The sequence below is a fragment of the Aulonocara sp. 'chitande type north' Nkhata Bay genome, linkage group LG4, assembly GCF_057382095.1.
Source record: "Aulonocara sp. 'chitande type north' Nkhata Bay isolate Kocher_YH1m ecotype deep benthic linkage group LG4, A_spYH_male_GT1.1, whole genome shotgun sequence".
NCBI classification, from domain to species: domain Eukaryota; kingdom Metazoa; phylum Chordata; class Actinopteri; order Cichliformes; family Cichlidae; genus Aulonocara; species Aulonocara sp. 'chitande type north' Nkhata Bay.
This window is the reverse complement of record NC_141347.1, coordinates 15,042,805-15,066,999: the sequence shown is the minus strand read 5'-3', so window position 1 is coordinate 15,066,999 and position 24,195 is coordinate 15,042,805. Positions and strand designations below refer to the sequence as shown.

At 39.3% G+C, this 24,195-nt stretch overlaps 3 protein-coding genes across 4 annotated transcripts in view; 2 read left to right on the top strand and 1 right to left on the bottom strand.

Annotated features, from left to right (window-relative positions):
• Positions 1–820: 820 nt before the first annotated feature.
• On the top strand, positions 821–8,210 carry LOC147332206 (uncharacterized). Its single transcript, XM_086288654.1, has 12 exons — positions 821–1,426; positions 1,555–1,615; positions 2,151–2,284; positions 2,360–2,412; positions 2,517–2,566; positions 2,814–2,911; positions 5,622–5,868; positions 5,962–6,114; positions 6,790–7,047; positions 7,143–7,313; positions 7,460–7,565; positions 7,646–8,210. Exons 1-12 carry the CDS (start codon positions 1,271–1,273, stop codon positions 7,845–7,847), a joined length of 1,689 nt encoding a protein of 562 aa, XP_086144780.1. The 5' UTR covers positions 821–1,270; the 3' UTR covers positions 7,848–8,210.
• ccdc97 (coiled-coil domain containing 97) lies at positions 8,007–13,917 on the bottom strand. The gene is made up of 7 exons (XM_086288653.1): positions 13,491–13,917; positions 13,201–13,377; positions 12,096–12,255; positions 11,915–12,003; positions 11,634–11,826; positions 11,380–11,503; positions 8,007–8,610 (listed from the first exon to the last, which is right to left on the bottom strand). Exons 1-7 carry the CDS (start codon positions 13,644–13,646, stop codon positions 8,496–8,498), a joined length of 1,014 nt encoding a protein of 337 aa, XP_086144779.1. The 5' UTR covers positions 13,647–13,917; the 3' UTR covers positions 8,007–8,495.
• Positions 13,918–22,473: 8,556 nt separating this feature from the next.
• Positions 22,474–24,195, top strand: part of LOC147332204 (myocardin-related transcription factor A-like) — a 38,652-nt gene continuing 36,930 nt past the window's right edge. For both annotated transcript variants that reach the window (XM_086288650.1, XM_086288649.1), the window contains exon 1: positions 22,474–23,059. In XM_086288650.1, coding sequence (XP_086144776.1) covers positions 22,930–23,059 — 130 coding nt within the window. In that variant the 5' untranslated portion in view covers positions 22,474–22,929. The remainder of the gene's footprint in view (positions 23,060–24,195) is intronic.

Sequence of the window (24,195 nt, the reverse complement as noted above, 5' to 3'; positions counted from 1 at the left end):
TTTACTTTTATTGTATTTTACATTAAAGTAGATGTAAAGTGTTTAGTGTGTTGACAGCAGTTCGTGTCAGGTCTTCAGATTTAAATTTGCAAGAGAAAAACAAGATGTGTGCTTTGACTTTGAAGCATAGCGAGTAATATATCAATCATGTCTGTGACAGATGGATATAACTGTTCTAAAGAAGTTAGACAAAACAAAAACAACATTTTCATACAAATTTGTCCAGCCATATTGACAAAATGTGAAATAAATAAAAGAGAGTTACAGTGTTGTGCAAAAGTCTTGAGCCAGGACACGTCATGCGGAGATATGTCAAGTTTTCAGCTAATAGCTCTTTGGACATCAGTTGGTTTACAATAAAAAAAGAAAATTCCTGTCAAACTGTGTTATCTGTGGCATTTTTCAGAGATTCCACTAAAGAAATTGGAAGAAATCGTATGTTTTTGTGACAGGCTGCTAGTAACAAAGTACCTAAAGATACAATTTAATACTGGTTCCTTGCTAAGTTATTTGTTATATATACAGTGTTATTTAGACAACACTGTATATATAAGTCCCTCGAGTTAGGTGTGTTTTTAATGCTTGAATGATTCATAGGTCAGTGTTAAGGGGCCTAACAATCTAAAAGAAACATCCCTCTGAAATATTCAGGCACAAGGACGGCACTGAAAACAACTGAGAAAGCAGCTAATCCAAGCTGATGTGTTCTTTAAGTTAATTCGCAATTATATTGCACTAAGGAATTCAAATATAGTCCGATATGTTAAAAAGTAATGGAAGATTACATTTTAATACATATATAAAATTTACAAAATATTTTAAAAAGTCAATGGTGTTGTGCATCTTTTTGAAAAACAGAAGACATATCTATCTGTCATCTATCTGATTAATTGACTGATTTGAAAGTTACAATGAGTTTTGTCAAATGAAGTCTAAACTGAAATAAAACAAGACATGAAAACTATGTCGTCAGACCACAATGACAAATCCTCAAAATGTTAATACTGAGAACTGTTTTCAGGACCAAACCATTAGTATCGGTATGAGCTGAACTCGAGATCTGTGCGGTGGTCAGCAAACATTTTTCGTCTCTCGCACAACAAAAGACGAACAAAGAATTCAACATTGAGTTGTGCTATTTCTTTTTATGATCATGTCGCTCGGGTAAGGGCTCACACATGTTGTTTCGGGTGGGAAGACCTTTTGACACAAATCAATGATTACCCTGAAATCTGTTTAGGAAGACTATATTTTCAGTTTTGAAAAATAAATGGAGAGGAAAAGATTTGTGGAAGAGGAAGACCAAGAAGACTGTAGATTAAGGAAAAGATGGAAGGCTGAATATGATGAACCTTCTGATGATGAAGACAAGAAGGAGGAGGAGGATCATAAAACCTGGAAGACAGAAGGAAAACGGAAGTCCTTAGTCACCCAGCACTGAACATCTTTTTAGATTTTTGAATATGTTTCTCTAATTTTATGGCATGAAAATACATTCATATTATTTTATTATAGGGAAATTATTATTATTGTTGTTGTTGTTGTAATTTAGAGTTTTTGCCTGTAATCTGTGGAACCACAGAGGGCATCCTTGATTGTGAGAAGCTGGAACAAAGTAAGCAAATACAATCATCTGAGAAGCATAAGCACATTTCATGGAAACCATTAAACAAGAAAACACTTTATACTCTTTGAAACTGTGCCCACAAATAAAAATCATGTATATAAAAAATGGAACTTGACTTCAATGATCTGTAGTCATCAGTTTCTCTCCAGCTGAATGAATGCATGATAGATTATGCATTGGTGATGCTGAATTGCCTTCCCCCCATCTCATGAAAGCTGGGAAACATTATTGCTCTCCATCAATCATCTGGGAAAAGTAAATACAAACCTACATTAAAAAAGAAAAATCTCTAAACCTTGGATTGGATTGCAGATCAGGTGTGAGTGTTTTGAACATCTTTAAGAATTAAGAAAAAAATAAAGAGAAAGCATTTTCCTTTTGTGGTTCAAATATACAATTTTAAACAATGTGCACTGTTTTAAAGAGGATCAAATGTTAACTTGTCAAAAGTTAGCTTTATTTTTTTAAGTGTTCTTTTCTACTGTCATTTCAATTTTCCTGTGTGTTTGGATGATCAATTTAGGTAAGGCGTGTATTAAGTATGAAGGCAAATGGTATAAGCCCCCTAGATTTGAGATACTTGCAGAGAAAGGATTGTGTAAAAAATGGAAAGCAACTATTTTCTATGATGATCAACCTCTGGAGTATTGGATTAAGGTACTTTTTTCCCATTTCTATTAATCAAAGAAAATCAGATTTCACTAAATAAACTGTCAAACTAACTTTTCACAGAAAGGTTACCTAAAAACCGAGGGATACAGAAAAGGAAGATCCAAGACTAGAAATTTATCTGAGCATGAGAGCACTGTAATTCTGATTTTCAAAAATGAATTAAAACAACACTGAGAATGATAATTAAAGGTCATTTTTCCTGAACCTTGAATCAAAAGGAAATACAATCATCCGGCTCTGAAGAAACTGAAGATGATAATGCTGAAGGTAAAGATCAGCTTTCAAACAGTGAGGAAATGCTCGTGGAAACAGAGCAGAGAGAGTAGAAGCTGAAAATGCTGGGAGTGAAGAAGATGAAGCGAAACAGGCAGAGGGAGAAATAGAAGATGAGACTGTGTCTGCTGTTACCCCATACTGACAAAAGTGTTATTAATTAAATGATGTTATTTCCTATTGGCATGTAACTATCCTAACAAAAAGTGTCTGTGTATGAAAATCACTCTTCTCTTTTCAGAGAGGACAACAAAACATACAATTTCAACAGCAGCGAAACATCCATTCAGGGGGAAAGAACTAAGAATTATTCTCAAGAGATGTTTTGATGGAAGACAGGTAAATATATATATCTTTTTTTTTTAAATTTTAATACACTTTACTGTCTGGTATTTTTGGTCCTCGTGTGAATGTTAATGACATAAGATTACCCTTATTTTTTAATCAGGCCATATCATCAGGTCAGAATTTCAATGTAAAACGTAATACTACAAATCACTGGTTACTCTACTAGTAACTATTTTAATTCCATCAAAGTTTCATTTCCTTTTTGCCTATCATTTAAACTTGATATCACCAATACAACTATAAAAAAATAATGCATTAATTGCTGAAACTTGGAAATTTGATCTAAAATTATGGCTGTCAGTGTTAACATGGATCATCACGATTAACGTGACATCTATCTATCTATCTATCTATCTATCTATCTATCTATCTATCTATCTATCTATCTATCTATCTATCTATCTATCTATCTATCTATCTATCTATCTATCTATCTATCTGGTTTAAGAGAAGCTCGAGAAATACCAAGGGCTCAGAGAAGAGCTCGAGAGGATGTGGAGGGGGGAAGGTAACGGTGGTCCCCGTGGTAATCGGAGCACTAGGTGCGGTGACTCCCAAGCTAGGCGGGTGGCTCCAGCAGATCCCGGAAACAACATCGGAGATCTCTGTCCAGAAGAGCGCAGTCCTGGGAACAGCTAAGATACTGCGCAGGACCCTCAAGCTCCCAGGCCTCTGGTAGAGGACCCGAGCTTGAAGGATAAACCGTGTATATGTATATATATATATGTATATATATGTATATATATATACATATACATATATACATATATATATGTATATATATATATATATATGTATATATATATATATATATATATATATATATATATATATATATATATATGTATATAAATATGTAGGTACTTGGTGGTTGCAGCTTTTCTAGCGGCCTCTTCATGGTTCCCATTTGCCTGCGGGATCCCCAGGTACTTGTAACTGTCCTCTATGTCTGCAATGTTGCCTTCTGGTAGTTCAATCCCCTCAGTTCTGACTACCTTCCCTCTCTTTGTTACCATCCGACTACACTTCTCCAGTCCAAACGACATTCCAATGTCATTGCTGTATAGCCTGGTAGTGTGGATCAGTGAATCGATGTCTCGTTCACTCTTGGCATACAGCTTGATGTCATCCATGTACAGGAGGTGGCTGACAACTGCTCCGTTCCGTAGTCGGTATCCGTAGCCAGTCTTGTTAATGATCTCACTGAGGGGGTTCAGGCCTATGCAGAACAGCAGTGGGGACAGAGCATCTCCTTGGTAGATCCCGCACTTGATGGTAACTTGTGCTATGGGCTTGGAGTTGGCCTCTAGTGTTGTACGCCACATCCCCATTGAGTTCCTGATGAAGGCTCTTAGGGTCCCATTGATCTTGTACAATTCTAGGCATTCCAGTATCCAGCTGTGGGGCATTGAGTCATAGGCCTTCTTGTAATCAATCCAGGCAGTGCACAGGTTGGTCAGTCTGGTCTTGCAGTCTCGGCTGATTGTTCTGTCTACCAGTTCTCTCTCAAGATGTCCTGATTCAATAATGTTGATGTCCGGGGTGTCTTGAGGCCAATCCATCCATTTCTATTCAGGCATTCTTTTACTGCCCTGGCAGTGTGTTTGGGATCATTGTCATGCTGGAAAATGACCCCTTTGCCAAACAGATCCTTTTCAAACTGTTTTGGATTTCTTTAAAACAGAAGAGTAATATATAACTTGGGACCAGTGCCACTCTATACCACTCAAAATTCTAGTTTTCAGTATTTCACAGTCTTTTACCATCATACAAGATCATACAGCAATTAAAAGAAACACTGAAAACAGCAAATGCGAGTTTTCCATTGTTTAATCTTAAACACTGGTGGGTTTTTTGGGGTGCTGAATCCAAAATGATCTCAATTTTCCTCCATCACATACAGTTTTTTTGCAAAACATAAAAAGTCTTTACCCAACAATTCAGCTCCATCTTTGGAAGGGCCTAAATCTCTGGCTAGATCAATAAGCTCGCTCTGAGAAAATGGCTGGGGTCCCTCATCAACAGAAAAATCTGAGGTAGTTTTGTCCTGGTGAGGTAATGTGTCTCCGTCCTCAGAATCACTCCTGATATCATCTAACTTGAAGGTGGGTGTAGAACTGGTATTTCTGAGGTATGAGGCACTGATAGCTGAACTAAAATTTGAGTAAGATATGTTCTTTTTATTTCTAGTATTAAAGCCTCTTAAATCTACTGAACAGAAATAGCAATCAGTAGTGTGGTTTTGCAGTTCACACCAAAAGGAAATGAGTTTTTCTTACTCTTAAACCACCAAAACATATCTTCCCTACATCTTCTACACACCTTGTGAGGAGCCCATGGTTTGTCTTGATTCCCAAGTTTCAACTTGAAGTAAGCAAAATAAACTTTCTTCACAAAATCACTTGTGTTCCTTTGTTAACAGTTTATTCACCACAAATAAAACAAAAGTTGTCTGGAGAAATTACACAACCTCTTGGAGCCATAATACAGAACTAAAACATGTGCATGGTCCAGATTGAATGCAGGATGTAAACTGAGTGTGGCTTATACAGCAGAGAAAATCCGGAACTTATTTAGCATGATGAAAAATGAACAAATCTGAAATCTTATGCAGTTTTTTGGTTGTAGACCTGTGTAATTTAAAAATGAATATCTGGTGTTGTAAATGTAAATCTAATTTAAATGTTTAATTTTGCCTCAGGGAACAGGTGCTTGTCACTCCAAGTGGATGACCCGTCCAGGAGAGTGCAGCAGCTCAGCAAAAGTTAACACACCCACTGCAGCAGCGACACTCATTGCTCCCTCACACATACATGACCTATCCATCAATGGAAGTGATGGGGAAGCCAGTGAAGACCAGTTACCACAAAGCAGTGAAAGAAAAGAACAGGAAGCTTCCACATCTTTGGAAATAGTGAATAAAACTGAATCCAGTGTCTTAAACTCTGGTATTAAAACAGTTTAACATCAAATAAATATTTAATAGCCACTGTGCATTTTTTTCATATATTTGATTAATTGACATGTTGACTTTTGCAAAGATGCAAGGATGGACGACAGAGAAGACGGCCATTTAGTGCACTGTGGGGATGACAAAGAACAAAATAGAGAAGATCCTCTTGATATGTCCAGGTCTGAAGTTAGTGGAAATACCAGAGATGTGGCAATACAAACTGTGCCAAAAGTGCTACTGAGTGAGTTCTTCAAAACCCAAAAACAGTTGCATGTGTTTTGGCTTTCTTATTTTGTCAGTGTTTTTCTAGAAGAGATTCCTACTATCTCTTCTGAGAAAAAAGTCAGAATTCTGAGAAAAAGTCAGAATTCTGACTTTTTCTCAGAATTCTGGAAAGGAAGACGTGCCCGCTTTTTTCCCCCTCCGGTGGTTCTAATCCTCTTCCGTACATTCATGGCCATAATCAATGCATGACCACAACTGGAAGTGACTTTGAACATGGCATGGCTGTGGGTGTCAGTTACACCGGTCTGAATATTTCAGAATCTGCTACTCGGGTTTTCCCAACAATCATCTGTAGAGTTTACAGGGAATGGTCCTAAAAAGAGAAAATATCAAGTGAGCAGCAGTTCTCTGGTGTAAAATGAGGTCAAAGAAAAATGACCAGATTGCTTTGTGCTGATAGAAAGACAGTAACAGTAACTCAAATAATGACTAATTGCAATCAGGGTATGCACAAGAGCATCTCTGAACACCAAACAGTGAAACAGATGAACTGCAACAGCAGAAGACCACACAGTTTGAGTGCTGCTAACTTGAAAACTATTTTGAGAAATTATTTGATTCTACTAATAGTAATTACAAATAATTATAAAGTGTACATGCATAAATCTAATGCATTGTTATCCCTATCAAGAAGCAAAAATACAGCCTGCAGAAGAAGCTGGGGGAGATATTGTTGAAGATAAGGACCAGTTTCTAAGCAGTGGGCAGCTGGCAGTGAAAACAGAGCAGAGAGCTGAAGAGAAGGTCGGGTCTGGACATGAAAACGAGGTTGTAAACTCAGAAGATGCTGGGAATGAAGAAGAGGAAGATGAAATGGAAACGGGAGGAATGGGATCTGAAGCTGTACCTGCTGTTGCCTCTAACCACACTGACAAGTGTGTTATTAAAGGTGATATTTCCCACAATTCTCCTAATGGAAAATAGTAAATACTTTCTATGTGTGTATTAATTTCACTTTTTGGTAACATTTTGTCTTTTGTACAGAAAGCTCAGCAGAGAGAGGAGATGCACAGTCAGCAAACTGTGGGAATGAGAAAGAAGGAGACGATCCTCCTAACATGCCAAAATCTGAAGTCACTGTAAAAACCAGAGACGTGGAAAGAAACACACCAATCAAACAGCAGAATGTGGAGGAAAAAACAGAAGAGGAAATGAGTGAGTCGTTCAAAAACTGAAATCACTAGCAGGATTTCTTTCAGCTTTTTTTAAGAGAAAAAAATTCATGTATTTATTTTATTTTTTATTATTATTTTTAATCTTTTCTGGTCTTTTTTCCCCCAATATGTTTTCTAAATGTACAGGTCTTTCCTGTGAACCTCGGGCTGCGTCAGATGAGTGTGAACATAAAGATGTCCACTGCTCTGGCCACAATGTAGCTGCATTACAATCCACGAGGCCAGAAAGGAAGTAAGATGTAGCTGTCCTATCATTTAGGTAAAGATTTTTAATTTAGTCAAACAATCTTAAAAGTTAACTTTTTTCCACAGCTCATCTCCAGCAAGTCAAACCTCTGTCGGCATTAATTTCTCTCACATGTCAGAGACTCTGTCGCCTGGGCCCTCAGTCAGCTCTGGTTTGAATACAACGGATCTTGATCAACTGAAGAGGGAGAAACTAAAAATGCAACTGAAGGTCTTAAAATTACAAGAAGAGTGTTACACTTTGATAATAAAAGAACTTAAAAAATGAAGATTAATGCTTCTGTAAAGCTAAATTTGAAAAATGGCTGCAGTATGTCCACAAATGACATGCGTTATTTGGAGGTTTCTTTGGTTAATTGTTACTTTTGAGAAAAGCAACAAAATCATAAAACTGTACTTTGTCTCAGTTTTCCTTTCACACTGCTGATCACCGTGTTTTACTTTGTTTTAATAATTCCACATACAGCTGATATTTTCTTCTTGAAATTCTGAATAAACAACATTGATGCTTTTTATCGGTAAATTGTGCAGATGTTGTCAAACTGTTTTCTTTGGACTTTGCCCAACCTGTAATAATCATTGTAAGGAACAGCATTGTAATTAGAAGAATACATTCCTTGAATTTTTTGAAGTGGCCTTGAGCAAAAGTTCTCCAGCCATCATTGGCTGCTTTGTCACTCATTTTCAGTCCACACAATACAAAGCAATCTGACACGCGTACATCTAAACCTAAATAAATACATGTTTCTGTTGAGTTTTGAACAAGAAAATCATATTTATACAAATTTTCAAAAGACCCCAAAAACATGTAATAAACATCTTTTGTTTGTGTTCAGATGTCAAACTAAAAAATAGAATGGAAACTCTTTTTGTACATTTATATTTACAGTTCATTCATTTATTAATAACACGGGTACTATTCTGTCATATTTTCTTCCTCCTCTTCCTCTTCTTCGTCATCAAAATATTTATCCTCTGCATCTCTGTTGACAATGTCCAAGTTGTCATAGTCTGGATTCTCATCCACCTCCCTGTAACACAAACACATAAACACCTTAAGTCACTTTCAAAGCCCACAGTGTGGGATTTTTGTCATTTTCCACTGAACTTCAGTTTGTAACTTTTCCCCTCCTCTGGAGTCTCTTTACTAACTTGTATTAACATGTGTGATTTCACAACAGCTTGTGCAGCACAGCGTCAATATGAAACAAAACAGTTGTGAAAAAGTTCAGTTGTTAGTAATGTATTTTCAGTATGGAGCATACTTTGAGCATGTGTCACGCAACATGCCCAGACAAGTGGCAAACATGTCACTATGGTAACCATAAAGCTACAGGTCAAAGGAGCTTGCAAAGAAAAGCGTCTGGACTTCTTTAAGTTGCTTGAAGACGTTTCACCTCTCATCCGAGAAGCTTCTTCAGTTCTAAGGTCAAATGGTGGAGAGTCCCAGATATAAACCTAGTGGGAGTATCCCCCCACAGAGGGACAAAAGGACCCCCTGATGATCCTCTAATCGCCTGAGCCAAGGTGTGAAACTGGGTGTGGGTCCCAATCAGCCAGAGTTTCGGGTGTGTTCATTGTGAAACCTGGCCCCACCTTATCATGCGAATTCCTGAGATCAGATGGCCCAGGATGTGAGTGGGCGTTAAGGCGTCTGGGAAGGGATCTCAAAACTGGATTATAGATGGCAGAGAGTTGGTGTCGTAAACCCCCGGCTCTGTTCAAAGATGGTCGCTCACAGTGGACATAGATGGCTTCTTTCACTCCTCTTTCAAACCATCTGTCCTCTCTGTCCAAAATGTGAACATTGGCATCCTCGAAAGAGTGACCTTTGACTTTAAGATGCAGATGGACTGCTGAGTCTTGTCCTGTGGAGGTGGCTCTTCTATGTTGTGCCATGCGCTTGTGAAGTGGCTGTTTGGTCTCTCCAATGTAGAGGTCTGAGCATTCCTCGCTGCACTGTACAGCATACACCACATTGTTAAGTCTGTGTTTTGGCATTTTGTCTTTCGGGTGAACCAGTTTCTGTCTGAGCGTGTTGCTGAGTCTGAAATGCACTGGGATGTCATTCTTGGAGAAAACTCTCCTGAGTTTTTCTGATACACCGGCTACATAGGGGATGACAATGTTGTTGCGTCTGTCCTTCTTATCCTCCCTCGCTGGTGTCTGGTCTTCTTTTCTGTGCCTCTTTGCTGACTTTAAGAATGCAAAGAGGCGTTCTTAATAAGGTGGGGCCAGGTTTCACAATGAACACACCCGAAACTCTGGCTGATTGGGACCCACACCCAGTTTTACACCTTGGCTCAGGCGATTAGAGGATCATCAGGGGGTCCTTTTGTCCCTCTGTGGGGGGATACTCCCACTAGGTTTATATCTGGGACTCTCCACCATTTGACCTTAGAACTGAAGAAGCTTCTCGGATGAGAGGTGAAACGTCTTCAAGCAACTTAAAGAAGTCCAGACGCTTTTCTTTGCAAGCTCCTTTGACTACAATGACCTGGATGACTGAGAACCTTCACAGACATAAAGCTACAGATTCAAAAGAATTAGTAAGCGTTGAATTTTAGGCCAAACCGTGATCGTTTTCTAAACTTAAACCTGCAGCTTTTAATTCCTAACACCAACCAAGTTGTTTTTAGTGCCTGCACATAACCATGTAATGCATTTGGTATTGATAAAATGATTTTACACGTGGAAAGTACTGTGGAAAGAAAAATCTGTGTATATGTGTCCGGACAGATGAAAAATCGTGATCCAGGACACAAATGAATAAAATACAGGTCGTCTGTACCTCATGAACTGCCTTTAAACTGCGCTGAGCTTTAACAAAAATAACTTTGGCAGATTACGGAGTTCTGTTATTCTGTGAACTGATTAATCTATGAGGAATGATCATCTCAAAGCTTTAATAACAAAACTAGTTATTTTTTCAGCAACATTCTCAAAAAGCCTGCTTACTAATTTGAAAATCTTACATTACAAACACCTACAAACATACACTTAGGCTACGCTCACACTGCAGGCGAAAGCGCATCAAATCCGATTTTTTTTTTACCCTATGCGACCCATATCCGATCATGGTATGACAGTGTGAACGGCACAAATCCGATATTTTCAAATCCGATCTGGGTCACTTTCATATGTGGTCCTGAATCCGATACATATCCGATGTTTTAGAAAGCGACTGCTGTTTGAACGGTCACTGACACAAGACAGACGCCAATTATCAGCTCCGGAGAAGCGCCCGAGAACACATCGTGAACGCTTCCTGGACATCCAGTGTAGATGTTAGTGAAACTGTTGGGAAGACAACGTGAACATTTTATTTGTACTGTATAATCTGCACATTCTGACAGAAATCTGCAACTATCCTTTGAAGCACCGCTCCTCTAAAACAGCAATAAGGATCATTATTAGGTTATCTACATTATTATGTAAATAACAAAATAACTTAAAGCAAAAATTGGGAAATGTGAAGCCCGAAGTCTTTATATTAAGGGCCAAACAATACTGTTTGGTCTGAGTCTAAACAGAGCGTGTTGTGTGTGACGTCCTCTTTTGCGCATGTGGGCCGCTTTGAGGGTTTTCACTAGAGCGCGTTTGCTATCGCATTTTATTTGTAGTGTGAACAAGCAGACAAAAAAATTGGCTTTGATCAAAAAATTGGAATTGAGCATTAAGACCTGCAGTGTGAACGTAGCCTAATAGTCTGAGGAACTCGAGCTGTCAAAGGCAGCTTTAGGTTGGCTACAACGCGATGAAGAAGTCTTTGAACTGCTCCTGTGTGCTGTGTGACTGACCTATAGTTGAAATCCTTGTCTTTGCCATCCAGAAAACGCTGGTGCATCTGACTGATGAACTCCTCTCTGAGAAGAGCCTTCTCCTCTGGCGTCGGCTCCCATTCCTTCTGCTGGTCTCTGTCATCTACAGCATGAAACACAGAGCAGAATAAGAAAAGATGGAGGGAAAAGAAGAAGAAAAGAAAAAAGCCTAAATTTTCTTCTTTGCTTAACTTCAGTGTGAAGTTTTTTCTTCAACCCGAACTCTGACTGACCGTAGTCGTCGTCCTCCTCTTCTTCCTCCAGTGCGCCGTCTTCCTTCTCCTGCTCCTCCTGCAGACGATTTTGGATGAGTCGTTCCTGGTAGGAGTTGAGGAGCAGATTGGCGAGTCCTCCTGTACCTTGCCCCGGCTCCCCGGGTCCTCCCTGTGCACCATCCAGCATGGCCTCCTGGGAGCGCTGTAGCACCTGAAGCATTCATGAAGGTAATTAGAAAAATACTCTGAAATATACAAAAACATAATCACATATAAAACGCAAGATAAACAGAACTCACCTCTTCATCTGTCAGGTACTGGCCGATATACTGTTCGTACAGCAGCGGCTCCCTCATTCGCATCTGTTCTTCACTGAAGTACTGGCCGTCTAGAAGAGGAGGAATGGCACTATCAAAGACTAAAGCTATCTGCACAAATGCTGCATGGGTCCACTGTATCATTAACTGCTGCTGCCCCTACCCTTCTGCAGAGCCCTGAGGGCAGCATAGCGCTGATTCCTGACTCTGGTCCTGTCGGTGCGTCCTGCAGCCCGTCTCTGTATCACCTTGCTGTAGTGCTGTGCTCGTGGGTCTGAGCTGACATGTGCAAATGCTGAGAGATGCTGAGGCTTCAGGCAAGCCTGGAAATTGTAAGATGAAAAACAAAATATAATAATGGAATTCTTCACTTCTTTACCAACACCACAATATTTAGTTAATGTATTTTGAAACTGGATTTTTTGCAGACCTGTAATGTAAATGTTCCTGTCTGTAAAGAACTTTTGGGTCAGCTTCTGTTATTTAATGTGCTATAGGTAGACGTAACAGTCAACACACAGTCTCAGTGCATGTTTGAAGTACATCTTTTCTTTCTAAACAATAATAACAGTTTATTCAACACAATTCAGTGCTCTGCAAACTAAACTCAGAGGACAGAAGTATCAGTTGTATCGCACTAGTACAAACCCAATACCAATGCCAGCACTGGTATCAAAATGATATTTAGATCGATAGGCCCACCTCTACAGAGGAAGATTTAGTACTTAAAAAAAAATATATATAGCTCAACAACCATCAGCCAATGCTGTACTCTGCAAAATATACAAGGAATTTGTTCCCACTGAAAGTGAAAACAAGACACACTTCTTTCACTCCTTAAGGCAAAAACAAAGCTAAGTACAGCCAGGCTAAGGAGGAGGAGATGCTAACAGCTGATGATGTGTGACCCAAATGTCAACAAACGACTCCACTGTGTCATTTGAGCACTCGCTGGTTGCACTCCATATGACAGGAACACTAAAAGGGATGTGGGAATTACTGACACTAGCACTAACTAGGCTACTTTTTTGCTTAAATTTAATTCATGCTCTGTCACTACTATTGAACTACAATGCTGGCACCTTGTTCCAACAGAGTAACACATTAAGTGATAAAGAGTGCCATCAATGGCAGCACGTCACTGGGAAAGAAGTTTGCCTTGATTTACTTATGAATGTCATTGCCTCTAAGCATCTATATTGGGCGATGTTGCCCTTCACTAACACACACACACACACACACACACACGTTGAACTGTGGGCACATACATGGTACCTCTCCAGGAACACCAGCGGCCTGCTGCGGTACTGATGCAGCAGCTCCTCTCTGCGCTCCTGCACGGTCAGCTCAGCCTCTCCGATCTGCTGGCTCTTCACCAAGACGCCGCTCACAGCTATGGCCTCCATCATGGCATTCACACAGCTGGACTCGCTCAGGTTTATATTCTGTATGATGAGCAGAAAGAGTAAATCAGCGAGGCGTCATAATGGCAGACCGCACCTGACACTGTGGTTGAAAAGAAAAAACAAACAAACGCTGTTGTCGCTGATTGCTTCACCTGGATGTCCTGCACCACCCGCTGTGTGTCTTCAGAGCTGCTGGAGTCACATCTCCGTCTCCGTGGCAGTATTATCTCTTCTATTTTCCTCTCGTCTTCAGTCTCACACAAGCTTGGCTGTGTTTTAACAGGAGGGTCGATCTCTCCCCACATCATTAACCGCGGTGTCACTTAGCCACCGTCTTCCCAGGAGCTAACGATGGTTCACTAAGAAAAGCTCAGCCTACTGCCAACTTCCCCTGTTTGTTTCTTTTAAACGACCAATTAGTTTTTACAATTTAATGTAAAACCTCTTGGATGAGAAAATCTCTTTCATGGAAACCTCGCGTGTTATTTTTACCTTTCACTTATTTTGTATAACGTTTCATCGCAATAACGGTCCGTCACTTTTGTGTGTCCCCTTTTCTCTGTGCAACCGAAAGAATTGTTCCTCCCCCACAGCCTTTTCTTTGATATGTATATGTCGCCACCTTGTGACAGACTTTAATACTTATAATTTTTTCCAAGATAGAGAAATATTTTAGAAATAAATATTAAACATAAATTGCACATGGGTCACCTCAGGTTTCTTTTTTATTATTTTATCAATTATTGCTTACATATCATACTGTGGTGTTTAATCACTGTATAGTCTATTATTTTAAATCTATGAAATCTATGATTTCAAATAATATGTTAGGTGATATGACCAGTATTTTTCCAAATATTATCAAGGTCAGGTTGAAATGTTTTCACCTTGAGGCTCTGTGCATGGCTTTGTCTTGGTTGAAGTGCTCTTCAGCAAGACAATGAACCCTAAACTGCTTCTGTGTGCAAGGACTGTTCAGCTTTAGAGAGATAAGTGATAGGTCACAGCTGTCCTCTGTCTGAGAGCCACTCTGGAGAGTAAGAGCCTCTTCTTACTCTCCAGACTTTCAGGTGTGACTGTGAAGCATGAAAATCGAAGAAGGGAGAAAAAGAAGAGGAGGTACAGCAGGATTTGGCATTCAAGGCCAGTCTTTAAAAACAAACAAACAAACAAAGCTGCTCTTGTAATGGAAATGATGCGTCTTTTGGTCAGGGTTGGAATTACTATGTTGTATTTTTGCAAAAGTGCATTTTACTATTAAGAGCTGTTGGATGGATTCGTGGTTTCACCTTTGCTGCAACTTCTGAGGGCTGGTAGATCTACATCTTGTTGTGGTAGAACTGAGGAACAAAATATGAATTTACTTTAACACTAAATGTGTATTATGCCATTTCTCCAACTAGTAATACTAAGTAAAATAAAATAAAATAAAATAAAGGTCGATTGCTGCTGCTATTTGGGTTAAGAGTGAACATTCTTTTTTTTTTAATTGGTGAATGCTATGAGATAATGCTTGCAGAGTTTTTCTCTGTGTTTGGCTAAAACTTCTTGTGGAATTCATTTAAAATAAACTGTTGTATGAAGTGCACCTCCAACTTTAACCCATTGGTGGTGCTGGAGTTTTTGAGCCATGGGCATAAAACTTAGTGGAAAGTATCAGAGGGTTATCATCAACCAGATTTCAAAATATTTTAGCATGCAGTTTTCAGATCAACCATATACTTCAATGGCAGGAGAACATGAGGGAGATGATTAAAGAAAAAGAATCAGCGTGGATAATGTTTAACCCATAGTATCATCTTCTTCTCTAGCCTTGTTTTGGTGTTTCAGAGGTGTTACAGTGAGCTCACAGTAATCTGACACAGCTGTTCAAATGACTGTACTATTTAGACAGGAGTATGCTGCGGGCCCCTTTTCAAAATGGCACGTCTCCACCCGCTGGACAGCAGAAGTACTACAACTCTCATTTCTGCAAGATAGAAACAAATACGAATCTATGGTGTCTGGTTAATGAACACACACTGTTCTCTCTAGACAAGTGTTACTCTCCATCAAGTCCCATTTTTAAAGCTCTGCAGCACATGTATGTGTGTGTCTGTAATCCCAGCACCTGTGATAAAGAGGTCCTGCGTATATTGATGTGGCCAGCTGGTCCTGCTATTTAAACCCATGGCAGAGAGTAAGGGAGTTTAGAGGAAAGAGAGATGTAATATCAGAGGAGGCGTGGGGGAGATATGAGGGCTGAGTGTTGACAGAGGAAAAGGGTTAAACTTAGGGGCCAAGAAAAGAGCAAATCACTTTATGAGTATTTCATTATATCGATCTGTATTTACAGCACTATAGCTGCAGGCATTATACATTAGACTGGTATGTTAGAGAAAAGTGAAAGAAATGAGGTGAAATAGACCATCCACACAACCTTAAAAAACAAATCACAAAAAATTATGTGCTGACTAAAATATGGAAAGCAAACCGGTGAGCATAAAATGATCGGAACCCAAAGTGCAGTTTTCACTGTGACAGAACTTTGTGCATCTTTCTGAGCTGTCAAAGCAAGGTCCCATTATTGTGAATAGTTTGCAAAAAAACCCTGAGCCTCTAATTCATTCTGTTTGCTTTCCATGTACACTTCAGGTTGACTGACACGTGAATCAATAGTTAATAACTGTATTTTGGTTTTGCAGTCAATTATTTCTCAGGGGGACCCAAAGGGAGAGAAAAAAAGATACAGATAAACATGCCAAAAATGGATACCACTGAGTCAACAGCTAATTAAAATTGTAATTGCTCAGTTACTTTCTTACAGGAGACAATGGAGTCTTTATTAGGAAAGCAGAAATAAATAGAAGGCAGAAGTGGTTATGGCACAGTCATAATAACATAACAGTACCACCAGGGGGAAGAGCAGCAGTCTGGATGATGAAAATATAGAAGAGGTTGATTTATGTGCGTAGTATAGTTTAGGTTTCAAAGATAAAATAGACTAGACCTGGTTTTATTTTTTAATCCATTTAAAGAGTTTGTGTGACATGATGATGAAATATTAGACTTGAAATAAATAAACAGCATCCATCGACTAGCTACCTGGATACATATTCTTTTGTGTACTGCAGCCTTTAATTTCCTGTATTCATTCGAGGTCTGTCAGTAGTATTGAGTCAGCTTCTAAATGAACGCACAAGATGACTCATTAGATTACTGCGACCGCTTCTAGGCAATGACTTTTGACACCTGGTCTTATAATTTCCTCTTTGTGACACAGCAGAGAATCATTTTAGATATTGATGAACACATTGTGTTTGACAGTGACGGAGAGCAGAGGGGAGAAGGTGGCCCAGTAATTACAACTGCGTTGGTTGTAAGCAACGTTTGGTTTATTTATCACTTGTTTGGACTGCCGCTTTGTTATTTTATGATCTTTACCTTATAACATAAAGCGCCTTGGGGGCTGCAATACTGCTCAGCATGCGGAAACAGTCATCTGAGACTATGGTAAGCATAACAGAGCACTGAGCAGCTGAAGGGTTGGGTGAAAAAACAGGCCAGAAAGAAAGGAAATATCACCAGGCGACCAAAAACGTATCTAAAATGAACTAACTTCTGACTATGTCACAATGTTAAATTATACCTTTGAACCATCTAATGAAAAAGGTTATCATAGTTTGCTTCCATGTGTGCAGGGCCCAATAACAAGTTATTGCAGATTTTAAAGGTCAGTGGAGTTGTGACTGTTTCCTCAACTTTTTGTTAAGAGAAATGTATTTTTCATTGTACGTGCCAGCTAAAATCCTTTTATGTACGCCTTTACATTTGCCTTTAGAGGTGATGCACACAGTACTGTGTGCCAGTTATGAGCTACCCTCATTTCTTTATATTTTGCTTCCAAGGAGCCAGACTTTCTCGTGCTTTTTCAAAGTGCTCTGTATAGTTCTCCGGGCTTTTTAAAGATCTTCTGTTGGCTGCTTTTTTCATCCATTTTTAGGCCAGCCTTGGTGCCTGACCATTTTCAAGGAAGCATAAAATAGGCCTCTAACTCAAGAGATGATCCACGGTTGTGTTTAAATGTAGCAAAGCGCCAGTTTCAAATTGTATCCTTAGGTACTTTGTATTTAGCTTCCTGTTGAACAAGAAGATCATTTGTTGCAGTTTCTTTAGTTTAATCTATAAAAAATGCAAAAGTTAAGACAGTTTGACAGGCAATTACCTTGTTGCTATTTTTCCACCAACAAGATAATTCCCAAAGTGCTATGAGCATAAGCATCTCAACACGATGTGCAGTTTGTCCTTAAAAAATTTGAGGAAACTGGACAAGTGGAGGGAAAAAGAAGGAGGAGCAGCCCTAAAAGAAAACTATCTGTAGCTGATGAACAACATCTGAAAGTCACGAAGAGGAAAAAATCTGACAAAGGACCTGACAGATGCATCTGAATGCTCTACTGATACACCTATTGTTCACTAAAGCCTCACCAGAAATGGTCTCAGTAGAAGGTTGGTTGTCAAGAAGCCATTATTATGGAAGGAAGCAGAGAGGAAAGGCTGAGGCATGCCACATTAGAGAAGAACTGGAAATCAGTGGCAACAGGTCAGATGGAGTGATGAATCAACATTTCTAATATTTGTTTCAAATATTTGTCAGTATCTACAACAGAGCTCAGCAGAGAGGTAAAACAATAAGCATCGAAAGCCATCTTTAAAAGGCAGCGGAGGCTTTGTCATGGTTTGGGGCTGCATTTCAACCAAAAGTACCATCTGATTTAGATTCACCGTGCAATACTATCTTCAAAGCATCTGATGGCAACACCGTCATTCATGACAATGATCCCAAACACCCTCGGAATGGATACCTGGATAGAAAAACACACAATGGAACACTATTGTCTGTTCCTCGACACAAAGTTTGACCACCCATGACAATAGTGAGGTCATCATCTGGCCTCCTAAGAGCCCGGACCTCAACATTTTTGAAGCAGTGTGGGATCATCTTCAAAGACAACAGAACAAAGGCAGCCAACATCTAAAGAAGAGCTTTGAATGTCCTTCACCAGGTCTGGAGAACTATTCCTGAACACTACTTTAAGAAATTATAAGAAAGCTGCCAAAGAGAGTTCAGGCAATGCTGAAGAATAAAGGTGGTCAAACCAATTGTTGAAGAGCTTATTAGAATTGTACAGCAATGTTTTTGCCTTGTGTACTGTATTTCCATATGTGTTTGCATAGTTTTCAATAATTCACCTTCACCTATTTCCCATTTTCCCAGCTAAATATAAAAAATCAGACATGACTCAAGAGTGATGCATAGAACTGTATTTCAGCATGGAGTTTCATTACTGTCCTTCACAGCAGTCCTTCAGACAGATATCTCCCATGTTATTATGCTGGCTGAGTTGGCACAAGGATGAAGGTAACAGCTCAAAGCTTTTTAGTTGAGTGAGCTAATGTTTTGTTCCTGTCAAATGCTGTAAAGCAGCACCGGAATGGAGACTTCCATAACAGTGCTTTGTTATACAGCACTTACCAAATATACTTTCAGATCCCCACAGCAATACATTTACGACATATTGAGAATCATCGCCAGCACAATATATCAATGTCTGATCAATTTTGAGATTTGGGAGATTTCTGGCACAACTTCAACTACAAAGTTCTTGGAGTATCGACTAAAATCTAAAGAGGTGCAATCGCCAGTGGCAATTTTAACATGTATTTAATACATTTCAGCTTGTGGGTTTCATAAAGCTCATTATAAGCTATTACAGAAAAAAAATAGGTTAAATGTAGAGTAGAAAAAACTAAATGATTAATAATAGCTGTCTGACATACTGATCACAAATGAGACATTATTGGATAATATGTTCATGTGGTTTAAAGACAGTCATGCTTCCCTGGCAATAGATGAATGAACTGGAGAAGTGCGACCTTTATGACAACCCCAATGAGGCCACAAGCTGAGGTCAGTCAAACAATAAACTTGTTCTATATACTTTTATACTTTTGCTGAAGCTTTATTCTCTTTAATTTAGCCAATTGTTGATACTTTTCACCAAACCTTATTCTTCAAATCACCCAGGCACCCTCAAATACCACTCTTACCTCTATGAGGCCCAATGGTGATTTGAAAATCTGTCACTAAAACATTCACCCTGGTTGTTCCTTTGTTTGAATGGTCAAGAACTATGACTTCTTCAAGAACTACTCTGAGATCTGTTATGTTTATTTATGTTTTTTAATCCACAGATTATCATCTGCAATTATCTGGAACAACAAGAGATAGCCCTCTGTGTGGGAGATTCACAATTCTCTTTGCTGGCTTTCATCTCAGTGTTTACAACTGATATCAGGACACGCACTTTAAAAAGTTTGACTCAGATATAAAGCAATGTAAACATATTTAGTCTTAATAATAAGTCTTAATCTTGCACTTACATTGCTTATACAGATACATTAGTGTCGAGCAGAGTTAAACAGTTTGTGCATGTAGATAGACTCTTTGTGACAGGAAACAATTGCACACACAAAACACACGAGCACATGCAGCAGAGCAGGATTAGCCCTGTAAGCATTTTGGTTGGAGCCTTATCTGAAGTAATGGTGGATGAGAGTCTTGATTCATTTTCCCCTCTCCTGTCACACTGAGGAGTTCTTTGCCTGGGGACAACACTTCTCGCATAATAACACCCTCAGTATCAAGAACACACTTGGGAGTCATCCTGCATGTTTAACACAAATATGCAGATTCTCACTATATGATCTTATCATTTACAAATCCACATGCTTTATCATGTGTTTTCATCTTCAGCTTGCTCTTTGTTTTTGAAGCACAGGCAATAATATATATATATATATATATATTTTTTTTTTACATAATGCAAACATGACAAGTACCATCGGCTCCTTGTAATGCTAACTGACAGATGAGAATAGAGCGCTTAGTTTTTTTCACCTTGAAAGGGCTCTCTTTTAATGTCATGTCATATTAGTTGATGTCACCTGGGACAGGGCGTTAATAATGGAGATGAATGGAACTGTCAGTGGAAGGGAACAGGTGTTTTATACTGACATGCAGGCACAGAGAGGAGAAGACAGTCACGCTGAAGGAAAGTGATAAAGGCAACATGAACGGCTGCAGGCAAGTATACTGTATACACTTTAATTAGGCACTGGGAGAAAACAGATCATCTTGGGAAAGAGATACACAGCTACGTATTTTCCAAGAGGAGTGTACCACTACACTCTCCTGCTGAATGTCAAAACCACAACTGAAGACCCTTCAGTTCACTAGATGGAAATACAAAATTGGTTAAAAAATCCACTAGAAACTAGCATTTTTTGGCATATTTTGGCAGCAATATTGGAAACAATTACAATGTACTTTAACCTACTTTGATGCTCCATATTTTCTTTTTGCGGCAGTGGTCCAACAGGGCAAGCAGTGCTTGTCCAGTGAAATCCAAACCAGAAATTTCAATAAGGAGAAATTCACTGGAAAACATTGACTAGATTTGTTTAAGTACAAAGCTTTTATCATATTATATTAATATAATTATATCCTATTTGGCAACTGGACTCTATGCTGAGGTAGCAGAGCAGAGCAGAGGAGGAAGCGGGAGAAGACCTGTGCAGTCTAGATGCTTGTGGTAGTAGAAATGGAACAAGTGGAAGATTGATCTCTGATTAACGCAGTGGAGATGGAGAAGAGCTGAAGAATAAGAATTGATTTTGACAGCATGGGAAAGAAGTGATTAAAATAATAGACTAAAACCCAAATAGCTTTGGAAACAGGCAGGCAAGTGCATACAGATCTTTGTTGTTGAAAGTACGCAGAAGTTTATCAATTTGAAAGTTCAAGCTTGTCGAGCTGAGAGGACAGCAGCTGTTTCTGGTTGTTGCACATGTGCATTGCAGATAAATCTCTCGTGTTTGACGGGAAATTTATAGAACACTAGTGAACTAGACAAGCTACTGTTTGCTTTGGTTTCAGTGCACTGAGATCAGTTGCTATTCTTTGCAATGTGTAGAAACAGAGCCAGTGTTTGCAAGTAAATGTGTTATCATCAAAGCCTGGATGATAGAGCTGGGACATCAAATGCAAATCCACTCTTCTGCATAAGTCATCACATGCCATGGCTCTGGCTGTAGCTTGAGCAAAAGCCACATAAACAGCTTGTCCTCACTAGATTTTAAAGCAGTTTATAGATGAAAAGCTGCCCTTTTCCTTCTCCTTCTCCTCCTTTTGTGATAGCTATTATAGTTTTGCATTTTTTAATTTCTATTTATTTTTATTTAATTTTACATTTTCAGTGCAGTTTAGTTTAAAGCCTAGGTTATACTCTGTTGTGGACACAGACACAGAAAGATAGACCTCTGATAGTGGAATAGTCATTCTTTTTATACTTCTTTGACATCCACTCGAGGTCTGCCGTCTGGGGACCAGGTCTAGTTGGTGCCCAAAAACAATCAGGTGCACGAACATCCGTAAGAACCATTATGCTAACCATCTGATAATGTAATTTTTATGTCACTGGGTCCTGAGTGGGCCCTAGCAGACTCATAGACATGGAAAGCATAATCCCTGCTTAGATCATTTTTATGATTCAAAAATGTATTACATGTAATAGTCATTAGACTTTAGTTTAGTTTTTTTCAAAGTAAACATTATCTTTTAAGTGAATTTATTCGCATCATCTAAGGTGAGGGTTTGGTATCTTTCCATGATTACTTTTCGATTTTTGGTTACTTTCCTAATCCAAACTCCAAATAAACTCTGTCAAACATTGTGAGCAGAAAAAGAGGAAATAAAAGTCAGACAGCTGGACAGAAAGACAAAAAAATAAATTAAAAAAAGCTGACAAAAAATGATGACGGGCACATGGAGTGGCAGCAGCTGTTGAGATGTTGGATGTATCACTGACACCACACTGAGCTCAGAGCAGAAGTGCAAAGTGAGAGGAATTTGGTGAGGAGAACGCGTGTGCGTGTATTTGTGTTCAGATGCGCCTGCTTGTGTCTATCAACGGCTGAGTGACTGAGTACAGCAACAGCTGTGACAGACCTCTCGAGCACAGCTTCACTGATATACGACACACATGAAGGCATGCACACGCGACTTAGTCAGTCCTGTAGCAACAGCAAATCCAGGAGACGCTCTTCTAAAGCACAGCATTGGAGTTTGTATAGTTTGCATTCATCTACTCTCTTTTTAAAAAAAAAAAAACTCTATTAAGGATTTTCTTCTACACATTCTCGCTTTTGTTTTTGCTGAATCTAACCAAGGAGTTCTTCAAAAGAAGTGGCTGGAAATGGCTGTTTTGATGAGAACAAATCTCTTTTGATCATGACTGACACCAGAAATGTTGCAGATTTCTTCTTCTTTCACTTTTCTCTACTTTGAAGGATATTCCTTCATTTCAGTCACAACAATGGTCTCCCAGAGCTTGACTCTTTAAGCGGATTGCTTTGTTTTGGGGGGATTTCAAGGCTGCAGAAATCCAGCACCTGGACTAAACTGATGTCCACCATTGGCTGTCGTTCCTATTGTGGTGTTTTTGTGGATGACTCACTCAGGGGTAATTTTCCAGTTTGCTAACGCTCGCCATGCTGGAGCACCCTCCATGTGTCCGGATTGACCCTGCCCCTTTCAGGCCTCAGCCAATCAGATGCAACATGGATAAGCCAGATATGTGTTTTGAGTTAGAGCGCCAAGCCTGTCAGAGTCTCAGACAAGGTGGGATACCTGTTTCTAGTCACGTTTCCAGTTCACAGCACATGAACATTTTTAGAGCTGCACTCACACAACACATGAGGATTTGAAAATGTGTGTAGCTCAGTTTGATTGTATTAGTAGTTCTTTTTAAGTAAAGAAATTTTGTGAAAATGTACACTGAATATTTGTAGATATTACATCAACTGTTTTAAAAATTTAGGCTTTCCCATCAAAGAATAGAGGTTTATTTTCTGGGCCGAGGTGTTAATGGGATCAAATATCCTGCTAGTGCCTTGGTTACAGTTGGGGCACAGCCAGCCTGGGCACAGCACACGTCGCCTTGAGCAGATGAACCGAGCAACCTGTTGGCTGGAGGTCCCTGGGCCTTGAATCAAAGTATCTGGACAGAGAGGAGTGTGGACCAATTTAGACAAGGACAAACTCCAAGAGGCTTTAGTTTCTTTTCATTAAAAATTTAAAGGCATGTTATGGTGCATTGCCACAGTTTCAGTTATTGAAAAATATGCAATAACTAATAAATAGCAAAATAACAGCCGCAGCTATGCCTAGCAGAGACTGCCCATGCATCCTTTCACCACATCGCTTCTCACGTTTTCCCATCAGACCGTGTGTGCACAACCTTTTAAGCTGTCCTTACACTTTATGTACTTGTGTGCGAGTTGGCAGTTTACAGTAATGTTCCTCTTAATTCACAGGGCGGTCTAGAGGGATTGGGTTTCGAGTGGTTACAGCATGGTCGGAAATAGAAAACTTGTGGGGCGGAGGAGAGAGGGGGGACACAGAGGCAGACCACAGGTTGGGGGCAGACAAGAGAGTCTGAACTGCCCACTACATCGTGTTTACCATACAGAAGACTCCTTAGGAAACAAGAAAAGACTGATGGATAAATACACACTGTAACTGACTGTCTCTCCACAACTTTGAAATAGAGGTGGTCCACAAATCCATGCACATTCAATTTAATGTAGAAAGCACTCTGAGTGAACTGTTCACACAGAAGTGAACCAGATGTGATACATCGGCTAGTCATTATCACTGTCACACATGCAAAGCGGTCAAATATGTGAAAATAATTGTATTATTGTTATATATATTTGGAGGCCCCGGGGCAGACCCAGGACACGCTGGAGAGATTA

Bases quoted from the DNA above. Each gene is read 5' to 3' on its own strand.
- LOC147332206 (XM_086288654.1), top strand. From the start codon at position 1,271: ATGGAGAGGAAAAGATTTGTGGAAGAGGAAGACCAAGAAGACTGTAGA. The intron at 2,567-2,813 runs GTAAAGATCAGC...TTCTCTTTTCAG, and splicing joins TGAAGATGATAATGCTGAAG to AGAGGACAACAAAACATACA. The intron at 7,048-7,142 runs GTGATATTTCCC...TCTTTTGTACAG, and splicing joins TGACAAGTGTGTTATTAAAG to AAAGCTCAGCAGAGAGAGGA.
- ccdc97 (XM_086288653.1), bottom strand. From the start codon at position 13,646: ATGATGTGGGGAGAGATCGACCCTCCTGTTAAAACACAGCCAAGCTTG. The intron at 12,004-12,095 runs GTAGGGGCAGCA...CTCCTCTTCTAG, and splicing joins CCTCAGGGCTCTGCAGAAGG to ACGGCCAGTACTTCAGTGAA. The intron at 11,504-11,633 runs GTCAGTCAGAGT...TTCATGCTGTAG, and splicing joins AGAGGAGGACGACGACTACG to ATGACAGAGACCAGCAGAAG.